This window comes from Ixodes scapularis, unplaced genomic scaffold (genome assembly GCF_016920785.2).
Source record: "Ixodes scapularis isolate PalLabHiFi unplaced genomic scaffold, ASM1692078v2 PGA_scaffold12__126_contigs__length_90152505, whole genome shotgun sequence".
NCBI classification, from domain to species: domain Eukaryota; kingdom Metazoa; phylum Arthropoda; class Arachnida; order Ixodida; family Ixodidae; genus Ixodes; species Ixodes scapularis.
In genome coordinates, this window is record NW_024609838.1 from 32,784,758 (window position 1) to 32,801,216 (window position 16,459).

Below are 16,459 nucleotides of genomic sequence, written 5' to 3' on the forward strand. Positions count from 1 at the left end.
GATCTTTTTAGACCATTGCTTAACACATTCTTGGGGTGGGGGGGGGGGGGGGGGGGGGGGGGGCAGTGTTCGCTAAAAAGCTACTGACAAGAAAAAAAAATTCTAACAGTTTAGTTGGAACACACGTGTCAAAAAATTAACTTTACGCGACAAAAAAAAATAATTAGCGCAATATTGACGGCGCGAGACGCAATTTCGTCCGTAGTCACCTCTTTTCCAAATGTTTTCACCCTCGGCATTTCGGCCGCGTGGAGGAGGGGTGGATCGGGTTCGCTTTCACCATGAAGTGGAAAGAGCGAATGACCATCTCGTTGAGCGAATATCCATTCCGTGACGTCGTGCACTTTGCGCGCAGAATTGAAAATAAATCTCTCGCCGTCAATATTGCTATACACCTTTTTTTCGCGTAAAATTTATTTTTTGTTACGCGTGTCCCGACCAGATTGTTAGAAAAACTGTCTTTTTTTCTTTTCAGGGGCCCTTTTAAAAAACAAGGACAAACCAAAAAAACAAAAACAAACTTAAACGAGACAGTTGCCGGATGATGATAGAACGTGCACGTCGCACCATCGCAGGAAAAACGCAAAAGTCAAGCACGTTCGCTCGTTTTTTCAAGCTCTTACCTATCCATGTTCGTAAGACGAGTGATGTCTTCAGCCAAAAAAAGGGGCGACGACTCGGTGGCGTCTTCGTGCGAATCTTCTTGGCGGTCGGGCGTGCCTTACGGAATAAATCCTAATTGTTTTAATCGGTAAACAATTTCTATTTCGAAGCTAGACAGATTCGCCTGTATCGCGAAAAACAGTATTGAAGTAGAGGTCCCACGACCGTCGTCCGCCGCCCACCGCTTAGTTTGCCTCCTTCAACGGTCGAGCTCGGGACTCCCGCGATACGACGCCATTTTGAGAATTACGCAGAGAATGCACAGATGGCTTCCGGTCCTCTGTGCAACTTTTCTTTTTTTAAATCGACGTACTTGGAGCTTTTTAGAAGCCGCACAAAATGCGTGTCATATATTCTTTCTATTTTTAATATCGAGTGCGTGCTTTTCATGACCCACCACTTTGATTATGTTTGGGATGTGTGTCCAAACCATAGAGAACTGCACTTGAACACAGTCAACTTTACGTGGGGAGAGGGGGCCGGTCAGGATGGTGACGACCGATGATGGTGTTCGCCCGATGCAAGTCCCCCGGGAAGTCGAATAAGAAGAAAAAAAACAACTAAAAGTTGTTCGATCCCGCTGGACACATTACGACGTTGGTTGGTTTACGATGGCCAGTGTGGCCACGTTTATTTCAAAACAAAACGACAACAAGTCAACAGTAATTTACATGAAAAAACTCACAAATTTAAAACCCATACTTTAGTCCCCCAGTATCAAGAGCCGAATCTGCCTGATCTCAAAAACTGAATCTCCGAGAATTCTCTCGGCTGTCTTTTCTAGACTCGTAGGGGCCTTTTTTCCCTCCAGAGACGGACCAATCACTTCAAATCTGCCCATTGTCACGTGGTACACTCTTATACCCAATGATCAGCGAGCTGTCAACGTGACCCTCTCCGACACCTCAACGGTCAAACCCAAGTTCTTTGTAGAGTCACCACATGCTTTCTTCGCCGTCTGGCTGGCGCCACCAAGTTGAGTTTTTGCGTCGACTAAAAGCGAAGTTTCTACACTAAGCGGCGAAATACGCCGGACACAAGCACACCCGCGTAAAAGCCACAAGTGCGGACAGAAGCCAAAGACAGGGGTGTTCGGGCGCCCCAAACTGAAACCCGAGACCTTTCTTAACGACCGGGGTCCGACTCTTCTACACCGAGCCCCGCGGTTGCTCGAAGCCCCCGCACGGGGGGGGGGGGGGGGGGGGGGCGGCGGAAGACGCCCAAAAATGTAGGCAGAAACATAGGCAAAAACAATGCCGACGCAACTGTAGAAAGATAGACTTTTCTAAAACAAACCTTACTTATTTCTAACAAACTCCTTCGTTACTTAACAACCACGAAGAAGAGACTGAGTGCAACTCAAACCGGCCACTTCTAGAGAGGCAATTTTCGAGCTGAAAGAAAACGAATTTGGAGTCGCAAATTGTGTTCTGGGTAGTTATGCTCTCATGTCTCATATACCAAAAAAAATTGATCTCAGTGTTCTTTTAACAGTACCGGTACATTCACTATACGATACTTCCCTCGATGTAGACATGATTTGCATGTGACGTCATTGCATCATTCTGGTGGTCATTCTTGTTCCTGCCGAAAAAAAACAACAACAAGCAGATATGGTGCTGCGAAATTTATGCCGCGGAATATACGGGCGCAGCGGCAAGGACGCCATAATGGCAGCTCATATCAGTGCAAGCCTTGTATAGACTCCACCTGCAGTTAACAACCACTCTTCGCAATAAAGGCTGGTTCAAACATTTGCGTCTGACTCTGACCAACCGCGTAACGGTGGCTAATTACGACGGCTTATGATGAGAGAACACGCGTGCCCAATTTCGCCATATATAAGGAAGCCCTGGAGAACTCCGCATCTGCACACTAAAAAAGAAGGCTATATTCTTACACCTCTCGTCAGATATAATACACCCCAAAACTTCCGTTCGACGTACAGCACACTGACGTTGAACTGACGGTACCAAAATTCACGAACGGCTTGATAGCCGAGTTGCACAACTTGATAACATAGCTAATGTACGTGTGACTGACTGCACAAAAAAGTAAGTGAGATTTTCTTGGCCCTACTGCAAAACCTCGGTGTTTTTTTTTTGTTTTTTGTTTGATGCGTATTTTAGCTGTTTAATGTGTTAAATCGCACCGACATCAAGCCTCTCGTGAAAGTTGGGGCCGTCAGCTTGACTTCAGTGTGCTGTACGTCAAACTGAATTTTTGGGGTGTATTTTATGTGACAAAGGATGTAATGGCTACACTTTTTTTTTTTTTGTTAGAGTGCGCGTATAACTAGACCAGGTTTAGCCAAAATGCAGCTCGTGAGCCGCATGCGGCTCTGCGCGGGTACAAGTCCGGGTCGTACATATAGCTGGACGTACACAACGTACATATAGCTGGACAGCTTTTTCAAACATAAATGTGTCCAGTGACCCTGTTTTTTTTTCATTGTTTTAGAAACAATATTGTACCGTATAAGTAAAGCGAGCATTGTGGGGCAGTAACTGGCATTCAGTGTACCATGCATTCCTTTTTGGTTAATTTCTGAACAAACGTTCTGCTGCCTGCCGTTATTTGTTGTAGTCCACAATTATTCTTGTCCTCTTTGGAGAGGATTGTTCCCTGCATAGCATTTCTTGTTAAAAGTATCCCCCTTCCTTTTTTTTTCCCCTCTGCGGCTCTCTGAACTTTTCGTAGTTTTGTACGCGGCTCTAACCCCACGTCACTCTGGCCACCCCTGAACTAGACTAAAGGTTCTCGCGAGACTAAATCTACGGGCTACTTATGATAAATGGTCGCTCGTCACATCGCCTAAATTATTTCAAGCCCATACAGTCGAGCCCGCTTACAACGAACCCTTCTACAACACGAAACGCGTTCGCTCAAAGAGAAGTTCGTTATAAATGGACTTACCCTTAAAATTCAAGATAAATAAGTATGCACGGCACGGATTGGAAAGCGCAACACCTGCGATCGATGTGCATGGCGTTTATTCAAGGAAGTCCGTAATCGCTGTTTGCTTCCGCAGTGCAGATCCAATTATAGCGCTCTCCAGGTTGCTCAGCTGATCGATGTGAACATCGCTCAGTCCCCGTGCGTACACCAGCTGCTTCAACGAAGCTATGTGCCCCAAAGCCGTCGCTGTCGAAACCGGAGGTGAGGGAGCAACCCCATCGCCGACGTCGTCTTCGTCGTCCTCTTCGTCGTCGGACGCCGCGATGTCCTGCCGCACCTCCCGCACGATAGCTTCATCGGAGGCGCACTCCGAGACGATGACATCTTCGTCGGCGTCAACGAAGTCGTCCCACGTCTGCCCTTCCTCTGTCAGACTAGCAGCAACGGCTTGGGTCCACAGGGTCGAGTCGATGCTTTGCGCATCGTCTTGGCTTGCTTCCGCAGGAGATTGCTCCGCAGGAGAAAACGAAATCCCAGCTTTTCGAAAGCAGTTCTTGATGCTGCCAGACCTGACTTCCATCCAGGAGGCTTTCAGCATTTCCACTGCGTTCATGAGAGAAATTGTCAGCTGAGGCCCTCGCGCACTTGGTCGGCCGATTGCGATGAGCAGCCTTTCGATGACGCGGCGGCGGTAGCACACTTTGAAATTTCTGATGATCCCCATGTCGAGGGGTTGGAGCTTGGCAGTGGCGTTCGGAGGGAGGAACATCAAAGTCACAGCATTCAGCTGTGGGTTCACATGATGAGCTGAGCAATTATCCAGGATCAACAGGATCTTTCGTTTTTGCTTGACCATGGCATTGTCAAGCTCCGTGAGCCATTCGGCAAAGAGTTGCCGAGTCATCCAAGCCTTGGCACTGTCTCGGTACCGTACGGGCAGGGGGTTGGTGAAACAGCGCGGTTTCTTCGCCGTTCCAATCACAAACGGCAAGCGCCTGTCGCTGCCGTCTACATTACAGCACAGGAGCACAGTTATCCGCACCTTGCTGTGCTTCCCACCGACGCATTTGTCGCCCTTTAACGCGTGCGTACGCACAGGCCTCATCTGGTAAAACAACGCAGTTTCATCCGCGTTGTAGACATCTCGCTCACTGTAGCTGTAGATCTCGTCCAGGTTGTCAGCAAGCCACTGCTCCGCTCTCTCTATGTCCACGGATGCCCCTTCCCCGACGATGGACTTGTAAACAATCCCGTGGCGCTCCTTGAAGCGATGGAGCCATCCGTTTCCAGGGCTGAACTCTGTGAAATTCAGGAGAAACGCGAAGTCCCTGGCTTTCCCAAGCAGCAGGGGTCCGCTGATGGGGACGTTCATAGTTCTTGCGTCGAGAAACCACTTGAAGAGAGCGTCTTCGACGTCTTTGTACGCGGCGTGCCGCAGCCGTTTTCGAGCACTGCAGTCACCATTCATGCTCATTGCTGCCATGATCTTCTCCTTTTCCTTGGCGATCGTCGAAATGGTGGACTTCGATAAGCCATATTTCTTGCACAGTTCGCCGTTTTTCGCCCCTGCGCTCAGCTCCTGAAGGATTGCAGATTTCGTGCCCATGTCGATCGCCTTGCGTTTCTTCGCAGTTGAAGCAATGTCCGACATAACGATCGATGACTCGGCGAGTGACCGTAGACTGAACGATTGCGCGGAGGTCGAGCCGAAATGCCGAAACCAAACGACGAGAGGCAACACGCTTCAGACGGAACGAAAGACAAAAGACCGCGAAACCCCAACACTCAAAATAAAAAATAAAAAAAAATGCAAAAAAAAAAAAGGGGGCTTTGCACACGGCCTTAACGCTTCGAGCAGAACGCGTGCAAAGCGTTGGGCTGGGAGGCCTGATTGTCTTGCTTTCCCCTTTCGTTCCCTCTTCCCTCCCCATCCCCCTCCCCAAGAACCCGACGCTGTCGGGGTGTTGCGCTGCCGGTGCTCCTCCGCGTTTTGCGCCTCCTCTCCCCTGCCTTATCTCCGCCGGCAGCCAAGGTCGCGGCGCCGTCAGCGCCGTTTCGTTCGTTCTATCCGAGAATTGCGCACAGAAATGGCCGTTAAAAGTGGGCCGTTTTGTGCAGGATTCTTGCGAAATATGTTTGGGGATGAGAAATTGTTCGTATTAACCGAACGTTCGTTTTAAGTGGGGCCGTTATAAGTGGGCTCGACTGTACTAAGATAATTATGCTTGAAGAAAATACGCGAATCAGAAGCATTCCAGGGCTACACAATAGATGGCGCCAGTGCGTTTTTCACTTTGTAAGCAGTCACCAGCCGTAGTAACCAGTTTTGTAGACGTTACCGAAAAAGTAGCAAAATGCGTTACTCGTCCTTCGCAGTTGAAAGGAACGCGTTGCGGACCTACGTTACCTCGGAACAAATTGAACGCATTGCCGGTTGGTTCCGTTACAGATGAAAAGTAATGCCTACTACTTATTCGTTACTTCTCATTATTAAATTGAAACTTTTTTTCTTCTGAAGTGGGATTGTCTTTTTGTGGGGAAAAGAGAGGTACAATTTTATAGGTACGTGGGACGAGTGCCGGAAATCATATGCCTAGAAACACGCGAAATATTTAGATGTAATTTTTTTTCGAACTTTTGGAAGGAACAACGAGCAACGTAACTGCGCTACTCTTTACTCGAAATAAGTAACGTGACCTTGGGGGGAGGGGGGGGGCGAAGGGGGGGTCACGTGACCTTTGGGGGTCACGTGACCATGGGGGTGGTCACGTGACCTTGGGGGGTCACGTGACCTCGCGGTTACGCCGACGGCGACGCCGCTCAAGCCGGAAGCGGGCCCCTAAGAGCTGCGCTCTAAAAGAAAGTAGCGAGTAGGTCACTACGTTACCTAAAAAAAATTTCGAGGACACCTAAGCACTTCTTGTCTGTTGTGAATGGGAAGCATAGATGTCGAATTGAACGCCGCTGAGGGCTCCTTCGAGTTTTGCGGTACGAGTATTGAGATGCCGTCATGTTCGTCAGCGCCGAGAGACGCACCCGCTTTCCCTTCCTCCCTCTCCCCTCCTCCCCCCCCCCCCCCCCCCCCCCCCCCCTCCTCGGCCCTGGGGGCTTTTGGCGACCGCGCGCCACCGTGTTCACCGTGTTTCTTCCAGCGGCGCGGTGCCGCAGTGGTGGCGTTCCCTGAAACTAGGGCGCGCGGGGAAGTTTATTCTCCGTTTCGCTGCTACATACTAAAATTACTGGATCCTGGGAAAGTAGCGCCATTGGCTTCCCTACCTGCTAGCCGGACACAAACAGATACTATCATACAGACGACCAAAACCTCGCAAGGCGATTCGCTAATCTGTCCAAGTTGCCATGGAAATTGCCATCTCGGTCCATTCAAATCTTCGAAGGTTCCAGAGGTCGCTCTGAACCAGTCGCGCCAAGGTCACCAAGGACCATCATCGTGCTGGAAGCGTTCCTCGCCAATATAAGCATCTTTGGCACTGTCTATGCAATCAACTTATCAATTATACCCATCTCCGCGGATCTCTTACAATTATATTGTTCTTCTTGCGTATTTTAAAACAGCAAACTTATTTTTCAGTGCCTCCAAGCACAGACAGATCACGTGGTGGTAGTACGAAGATGTACGCTTGTTTCGCCACGTCTCCATAAAGCTACCCGTCACCAGTGAATTTAGATGGGCTCACCAAGAACGGAGGGGTCAATGAGAAATCGCTCATTTCACGGACCAAGATGGCGGCCATAGGGGAGCTTGGCGCTACTTTTCTACTATCCAGTGACTTTACTACAGACTACAGGCTTCGCTCCATCGAACAGGGGAGTTTAAGTGCCGTTTGGCGCGGCTTCAAAAGTTGCAGTAACGCCGGTCCGCTCCCTGAGACAGTTAAAGGGCAACTCCGCTTCTTTTCCAGTAGTGCAAAACTATACAGTTCTCTTTGTTATCATCTACAAAACCCCCATGGCAAATATTACGACGGAATTCCGCCTAGAAGTTCATTGAAATCGCTGTCAAAGTTTGACAAGCACGAATCCGCTGGTTTTGGATGAGACGTGCGGGCCAGACAACACTGCCCGGCTGCATTTCCGCTTCCTCCAAATTCCTACTCCCGGCACGTCCGCGACGTCATCAAACATGTACAGCTTCTTTTTTCTTTTTTTCTCAATTTTGTTTTCTTTCCCGGGGAGAGCACGGGTGGCGCCAGCGCCGTGAAAGACGTGAGTGACGCGCTCGGCCGGCCCGACGCTCGACTATTGATACTAGTGATAAGCAGATCGCCTCGTTGAGCGCGGCTTGTGTTACATCGCGAACTTTTGAACACCAAGTAAAAGGAGGAGAGGGAAGCTGCTTTTGTAAGAATTTTGAGTGACAGGTTAATCTTCTATAATCTTCTGGGAGGACAATAGCGACGCCTGTGCTAATCCAGGAGGCACAAAGGAGGGTCCTGATAAGAAGGGAGCTCCTTCTTCGCCTTGTATATCACGTGGGTGTACATGCTTAGTGATGCCGAATATACAATGTTGTCCGGCTTTGCCACCGTTTCGGTTTCGGTTTGTGATCATGGCTAGAGTAAAATTACACGAAAAATATTTTATTTTTCGCGAAACAAAGGATCGGGGATTGTTTTTGAGTGCTTCAAAAAGCAAAATCGGCCACTATCTCAAAATTTTTGAAATTAAGCGGAGTTGCCCTTTAAGGCTTTTGCATTAAAGAGAAGAAACGCGTTCACTGTATACAGCGGTACCGCAAACACTGGCTGCAAGGCACTCGGTCCCAGTTATACCAGTCTGTATCACATATATATATATATATATATAATACAGACAGAGAGTCTCCAGCAACTGTCTGAGACGTGCTTCTTCCTCGTTCGTGCCACAATCGTCACACAGAAACTTCCTGCAGAGGTGTTCGACGCACACATACAGATAGCGCGATTTTGCTTGCGAATTCGCAGCTGCAACGTCGGGCGCCGCAGCTTACCCCAGAGTTTTTCTTTTTACCTTACATGCGACGTCGCAATTGCGAAATGAGAAGTAAAATCGCACCATCTGAATCAGGCTTTAGTCGGGCTCACTTTCTTTGTCATAGTCACGTGGCATTCAAACTAGTGTATAAAATATATTTTGAGTCGAGGGTCATCTAAGGCATACATTTAATAATAAAAATAGAAAAGAACACGAACCCCATTTTTGTGGCCTCCAAAAGATCCCAAATACGTTAATAAAGATAAATGTTGTACAGGTCTAATTAAGTACTGCATGTACCACGTCATTCTCAATATGGCGACGTACCGCGGACTGGACGACACAATGGCGTCGCACGAGGACCAACGTTGTGAGGGACGTGGGGCCGATATACCTCGGAACTGTCGTTCATGGTACTGGCTAATCGATCTTCAAGCTTAGAACATCGAGCGGAAGGGATATATGTGCGAAATAATCGCACGACAAACGGTACACGCAACTTCGTCGTCGTTGTCGTCGTCTGTTTCACATGCCCGGGGAAGCGGAAAAAGAAAAAAAAAAAACGCTGTCGGGTGTAGCCCCGTGACTACTGGCACCTCTTTAACCCTCTACATTTCTCTTTCCCACTCGGTGTCGGTACATGTCGTCCGCGTGTCGCGGCCATGAGCTTCCGTGCTCATGTTTCGGTTTCGGTTTCGGGCAGTTGAGTTTTTTTTTTTTTTTTGCTTCATTAGAAAGATACGTGGCTCTAGCAAAATATTGATTGTGTAGTCTCCTGGCACCGTATTAAATCACCAAGCAAAAAAAAATTATTACATAGTGGCCACTACCCTGTGCCAGTCCGTTAATCTCGTTGACGTGAACTCGTGCAGGATTCCTAACGGTGACGACCTACAGGAGGAGCCATCCAGCCACGGGAATTGCGGCCGCCGTCATCATAGGAGCCCTGTGCGCCGCCGCGGTCGTCCTGCTCTTTTTAGCGTGCTGCTGCAGGAAGGCGTCTTTGAGTGAACCGGTACGTCGAGTGCCTAGATTTCAGAGTGTTTCCAACTGCCGGATCGAGGTCACGGGGTTTATATCGACAGGACAATGAAGTTTGAATAGACAGATAGCGCCATCTTATGCGAAATTTGAGCAACTCTGAGACGGTCTGCGTTCGCAATCATATATGACCCGATCTCGAGCTCGAAGGTTCGCGAGGGCCCTACGATACTACGCAACTGGAAAGCATATTGATCTGCTTTTTGCACAAAGATTGCGAGGAGGTCAGAACGCGAAGCTCTTATTGGCTGAGTGAAAAAGAAAACAAAAATAGTGGGTACTCCTAAAGGCATCTAGCATTGAGTTCTGCCGACTATCCGTCCAATCAAAGCCAGTCAGAGCTCGGCGTGGTTCCGACGTCACCGCAACTCCTCCACAAGAAACAGACGGCTTTCTCTTGCTGATAAAAATAGAAAAAAACGACGGTTTTTTGCTGATCTGAAGAAAAGTTTTTTAGTACTGTCAATAATAGGATTAGAATCATCGAATTATGAGCTACTTATCTGTTTAATCCACCAGTTTTAATAAACCATCTTCCTGTCAGAGGTTTGGATCGAGAATTACTTGGTAGGAAACTTACACGAACAAAGGGAGTCATTAGGAAGGAAGACGGGACGAAAATTGTCAGTTACAAGCGATTTTAATACTTTTAAAGTTAATCAGATTGCTCTTGGGATTACTTCCTAATAAATATATAATGTAATGATTACAAAATTACTCCAAAACGGAATCGATTATGCTCGCTTTCGTCCTTGAAATGACACCGCAACAAAGGAGTTTCTTGGTCAGTGGCGTTGCGAGGCGAGTACGCTTCGGTCCCATTAGTGTTAGTAAGCTCGTGCAGAGTGAAAAACATTCCAAGCGAATAGCTTTGTACGGCCTTTCTAACAACGCTTTAAAAAAATAAAAATATGAACAAATGGGAAGTACAATACTGCACCTGCTTATGAGCGTTTGAAAATAGACACGCGTCAGAATTTCTTTGAGACGTTTCATTTCGATACTTGCACTTTCAAAATGGTGTGAGTTGTGCTCCGTCGTGTCCTCTGCGTCCCAGTCAGCCCAACGTAGCACCGCCTCGAGTGTGTCCATCTAAAAAGGTGGTGCAGCGATGTTCGCTTGGAATGTTTAGGCCCGTTCACACACTTGCAGCCGAGTACGACCGAGAGAGACGAGACCTGTTGAAACCTCTTAAAATTTCTTAGGACGAGAGAACACACTGGCACACTGGCGCCATCTATGCGGGGACCCTGGAACTGCATTTTAGAAGAGCGAAGGTTGTGCAGGATTTCCGAGGTCAAATGTGCGTAATTTATGAGAAAGACTCGTTCATAGCGTTGACAAAAGCTTTTTGAGCCAAGAAACAAAGGAGAATGCAAGAGAGAAATAGAAAGAATGCCGGACCGCCAAGTTTACACTGCAACCCAATAGGTGGCGCCAGTGTGTCCTAAGGCTGTCTGTTCTAAGGGATCGTAAGTGTGTGAGCGGGCCTTTTTTCGCTTTACACGAGCTTACTGGCACTAGTGGCACCTAAGTATACACGCATGCAACGCCACTCAGCAAGAAACTCTTTTGTTGCGGTGTAATTTCAAGGACAAACAAGAGCGTTAACTTTCTATCTGTCATTCACAAAACTTGTTCACGTAGCTGGAGGGTCGAACAGAGCCGCATATAGAGAGAGTTTGGTCAATAGGAGGAGTGGACAGAGCCAGGGCGCGTACCGGACGCAGAAGGAGGGCCTGCTGACATGCTCTCTTGGCCAAACAGGAGCCGAAAATAATCCCCTAGCGGTTGTAGTGAGAAACAGTTTTAATAGGTGCGCAAGAGTTAAATGAAGTAACTCTTCGTGGTTAAAAATACGGAACACGTAATGTTTCGATTATGATTTTGCAAAAAGATGCAAGAAACGAATGTTCCGCTCGAACTCTGTTTTGCTCGGACGGTGCCTTACCGCTCGGACGTCAGATTCCCGGCCCCCAGCGCCAGGCGTACGGATAATGTCGATCGCTCTGCTCAATTTTGATTTTGCATTACCGTGATCGAAAAGTCACGTGCACCATATTTTCAGTCGCCGAGAGTTACTCCGACGTACTTATTATTTTGTTTCTCGCGATCCCCACCAGGGTATTATTCGCGGCTTCTGGCTGGCCCCTTTTGAATTTGTGAAGACGCCCTAGAACACGCCCAGCCCGCTTTCAGCCAATGGCGCCTCCTCATTTGCCTCCCATACCTCCCAATGTATTGCCATACACTCTCTATATACGGCTCTCTGGTCGCAGTACCCCTTAGTGGCGATATTTAAGTGCGGCTCTTATATTGGACCCCATCATTGCATGAGCACTCAATTTTCGGCTAATGATGATCAATAGCTCGGCGAGCATTCGGGTAGTGGCCCGTGTCTAATCGCTCCAATGACGACAATCGCCGAACCATATAAGAAGTATTCATTGGACGTCATATTTGAGGGCGATGCTTAGAACGCATGCTCAGAACGAGCTCACATTAATGGCCTGCTAAAACCGGCAATCTTGATGGTGCGAAACGCACGTTGCAAAAAAGCTGCAGAAGCTCGCCGTCAGCACAAGCTCAGCAGCCGTGCACACAGCTATGGCCGTCAGTGAATACTCCCTATAACCATGTCTGTAACTCAGCGCGTGTCCTGTGCTTTGCCAACCCCAGCGCGTGGCTATGATCAATATAGGGCATTCAATGGACGCCATATTTGAGGGCGATGTTTAGGGCGAATGCTCAGAACGAGCTTACATTACTAGCCTGCTAAGACCGGCAATCTTGATGGTGTGGAATGGAGGTTGCAAAAGAACTGTGGAAGCTCGCCGTCAGCACGCGCTCAGAAACCACGCACACAGATATGGCCGCCAGTGAATACTCCCTATTGGCGGCATATATTCACGTGACCGCTTGTTCTGACTACAAGTTGAGCCGATGAAGTCTTGTTGTTTTTCTCTAATTTTTTGTGCGCACTCGGCTGTCTGTGGTAAAAAACGAACGCTCGTTTGATGGTTCATTAGCGTGAGAAATTATTTCTAAGCTGTAATTGTGCATAGTACGAAATTCGTTGCGTCTGCGTTCAATAACTTTAAGACCATTTCGCTCAACCAGTACACCGTCTCTGCGTTCAAATAGATGCTGTTGTGGAGCAAAGCGTGCAAAGCGCGGGACAAATGCACAGCAAAACGACCGAAGGCTTGTACAGAAACTTGTACGTTACGCGTTACAAGTATCGCGTTACTTATGCCCAGTTACTTGTTTTGTAACGAATAAACGACAGTTACCGTTTAGGAGTAGGAACGAACGTATTTTTTGTTACTCTTTGATAAAGTCACGAGTTGCAGTAGGAAGTAACTTCTGGGGGGGAACGTGTTGAACAGAATTACTCAGCCTAGTTCTCACCCCTGCTTGTATACCTGCAATTTGCACGACCAGAAAACGGTAGATAGACATTAAACTAGGTGCTCAGAGTGTTTCGATCACGTACATTTCTGGGCAGAGCACATTTTTCTCTAGATGGACGCGGCTGTGAAGCGTGCACAGTCTCCGGTATACTTTATGCACAGCAAAACGACCGACCTGTTGTACGACGCTTTGAAAAGCAAGCTGGAATTACTGAGTGATAGGTGGCACCATCATGAAGTTTGCAAATGGCCTGCTGCTGTTCGAAAATAAGCACAGCAGCGAGCGGTCCGCTAAAGCCATGAGACGGCCACCTGTCACGCCGTATTTTAACTATTTACAGCGAAGCTGTATATGACTCGTTGGTCTGGTTTTTTCGTGTCCGTTGACAGAACAGTAGTCGACAAATAAAATAGTCGACAGAAAACCCACGCCATGCGCGTGCCTTATCTGTTATCATGTGGTTTCGACACTTGTTTCAATAAGAAAACTACAAAAGAAGTGCCAAAACCACGTGATATACGATAAGCACATAGCGCTCCCCGCATGCGTTTCTCGGTAAAGATTGCGGTTTCATAAGCTACCTTGCCAACGGCAGGAATTTTTTTTTTGAACAACGCACCCAAGTCTTATAGTTACCCGGTTAATACGAATATCTCCATAACGCACCCAAGTCTTGCAATTACCCGGTTATAACTCGAATACCTGCATAAGTCCAAACAGCAAATTACGAATCGAACGTGCGTCAATGCGCGGTCGGGACCTATGTCCCGCTGTCTAAACATCGATACATCTCTTTTGCAGTGTTGGGCCCATTACTGAGCATAGCGTAACGAACATAGCGTTACTTGTTGGTGTGTCAAGGTTTAACGTTTTACTCAGTTTTGTTACCGACCTCCACATAAAGAAATACAGGTAACTGTTACTTTCAAATAAAACAAATGTTACTTTAGCCTTAATTCAGATTTAAGTAGGATTCGGCATCAATAGGCCATTGATAAGAACTTCGAGAATTATTAAACTTTCCCAACGGGATGTCATACTGAATATTATATATTTTTATTAGACCTGTAAAAGAATTTAAAGTTCAGATGGAATGTGTTTTTCAGTGAAGCAATTTTAAACCATTCCGCAGAGAATAAAATATTTTGACTTTTAGCGCAGTTTACAAATTGCGAATTCAGATGTTTTTAAAAGGCCGCTTTAAAAAGCCAAGAGCTTCGTCGTTTCTACGCCGAAGCCTTCTCGAGCAGGACCATCCTTGTGTGACTGTAATGTATTGGGTTAGTAAAGCTAGTGGCGCTTCGCACGAAGCCTATCACGATGCTCTCTCTCGACCTGTACGTAACAGCGGCGTACGATTCTTTATGGCGGCAGCAAACGTTCATTTCTCTCTTGGACAACGGTGTCACGGTTCAATGTTGGAGTTTCGCGGCATTGTCGGGTGGCTAACAGGTTCGGTCCGTCCTCGCTGACCTCTGCTCGCCACCTCCCTCGTGTGCATGCGCTTGGGAGACGGACGAACCCCGGACATGTCGTCACGTGATCAATCTATTCACGGATCAGTCCGTCATGTGAATCAGCGATTAGCGGGACGATCGGAGAGGAAGCAATGTATAGATGGCGAGGAGGTCGGCGGAAGGAGCGCTTTAGGGAGACGGCATCCTGATCCTGTTATATCGAGAATTTCCAGATGCGTTTTATATGCTTTATATTTCAAATTGCAAGCTCGAAGGTTGTGAGCACTTCCACGAGGAGGTCCTGGAACCTGCCTCAAGTCTGTTTGTCTTTTATTTAAAACACGACCCCCATTTTAGGCCGAAGAGGCCCTTAAGCTTAAACCACAAGAAATTACTAATCCAATGTAACGAGTAAAAAATAACCAGTACCTTTCGTAGCGTATACCGTGAAATAGTACAAAAAAACTTTACTCGTTAGAATTTTGGAAATTTAAGGAGTACGTTTGGAACGTTACTGGAGAAATTAACGGGTTACCAGTAAGGTCGTTAGGTGTAATGTGCTACTTCCAACACTGCCAATTTGACATCCCAGAGATGGGCAATGTCCGCAATGTACCCTCCCATTCCAGGACGCATCGAGGATGACGGTGGTGTATCATACGTCCGTACCGCCGCAGCCAGCGGGCGTCGCCATGCAGACCATGCCTTCCAGCGGGATCTACATGTACCCCTCGCCGGTGCACTGGCCACCGCCGGCGTACGAGGACCCCCAGGCCAAAAAGGACGGCCGAGGAACCTTCAACCCCATGATGGCGTCGTCTGCACAATCGGCTCGGCCGACGGCGGCGCCACCTCCATACACCATGGACTGGGCACACCCCTACTGAACGCGTTGTGCTAAGAGAAAACTCGGTGATGGACCTCTCGCCTATTGTTCGTGGAACGTAGTTTCGTGTGCAGTGCAGCGTTCTAAATCAACCGGTATTTACGACTTAAGAGCTCCGAGGTTTGGCAAAATGATATCTGTAAGTACTGCCGAGACCGGTTATAACGAAGTCGGTTATAACGAAATAGCGGCTACAGCGAAGCGATCACGATTTCCCACTCCCATTTGCACTTCGTAAGCCGAAGTCGGTTATAACGAAATAGCGGATATAGCGAATTGATTTCCGATTCCCGTTGACTTAGTTATAACCGGTCTAGACAGTATGCTGAAAAAAGCTTTTTCATTTATTTATTTTTATTTAACAACCCTGTTGACAATAATAAGGGGGTCGAACCAGGAGGGGTTTATAATTAGTAAAACAAAACAAAAAAAATTTTTTATACACATCTATAAAAATAAAAAGAACATAGTATATTACGCTGCACAGCCAACACAATTGCAAAAACAATGACGAAACAAACAAAAAAAATCAATATGCGCTGAAGCAAAGAAATTGCACACATCCGGAAATAGCCTTTAAGTACAGATATAACCATTGGCATCGCATGTGCGGCACACAAATTAAATAAATATGAAATAAAGCGTCGATACTTAGCGTACTAGTGCACTTAAAAATGCAGAAAGTTTCCCTATGTGAAGGAAGTACACTTCAGAAAGCTGTCATCTTGAAAGCTGCAGGTACTAAAGGCTTTCAGTGATTAATCTTAGGGGGAAAATAAAATATTTATATGTATTAGTCGTCGCAAAAAGTGGCTCGACAGACTGAACGTTTGTGTCGCCATTGGCGCCTTTGGGAGTTTCGGATAGCGGATATAGTTTCAAGGCTGATTTATGGAAATAAAGTGAGTGAAAAATTCTTCAATTTGGTCATCTTTCGCGCTTGTAAAGAGGCTGAAGACTTGCTAGGGTAAGCGTATAGGTGACACGGAGTCTGGCCTGCATTATTTTCTATAAGTAACTTTAATTGACAGCGACATAATTTTTTTCCTAACTTAAAAATGTCACCCTTCCATACTCAGGCTCGGACAAAACAAGGGTTTTATTGGCCAGGAGTTTCGTTATATATATA

The 16,459-nt window shown here is 47.2% G+C and overlaps 2 protein-coding genes across 2 annotated transcripts; one reads left to right on the forward strand and one right to left on the reverse strand.

The window, feature by feature from the left end:
* The first annotated feature begins 478 nt into the window (after nucleotides 1-478).
* Nucleotides 479-15,443, forward strand: LOC115327535. The gene is made up of 3 exons (XM_042289506.1): nucleotides 479-593; nucleotides 9,405-9,547; nucleotides 15,074-15,443. Exons 1-3 carry the CDS (start codon nucleotides 542-544, stop codon nucleotides 15,329-15,331), a joined length of 453 nt encoding a protein of 150 aa, XP_042145440.1. The 5' UTR covers nucleotides 479-541; the 3' UTR covers nucleotides 15,332-15,443.
* On the reverse strand, nucleotides 3,503-5,493 carry LOC115313365 (tigger transposable element-derived protein 6-like). Its single transcript, XM_029972310.4, has one exon. It carries the CDS (start codon nucleotides 5,210-5,212, stop codon nucleotides 3,656-3,658), a length of 1,557 nt encoding a protein of 518 aa, XP_029828170.2. The 5' UTR covers nucleotides 5,213-5,493; the 3' UTR covers nucleotides 3,503-3,655.
* Nucleotides 15,444-16,459: the final 1,016 nt, after the last annotated feature.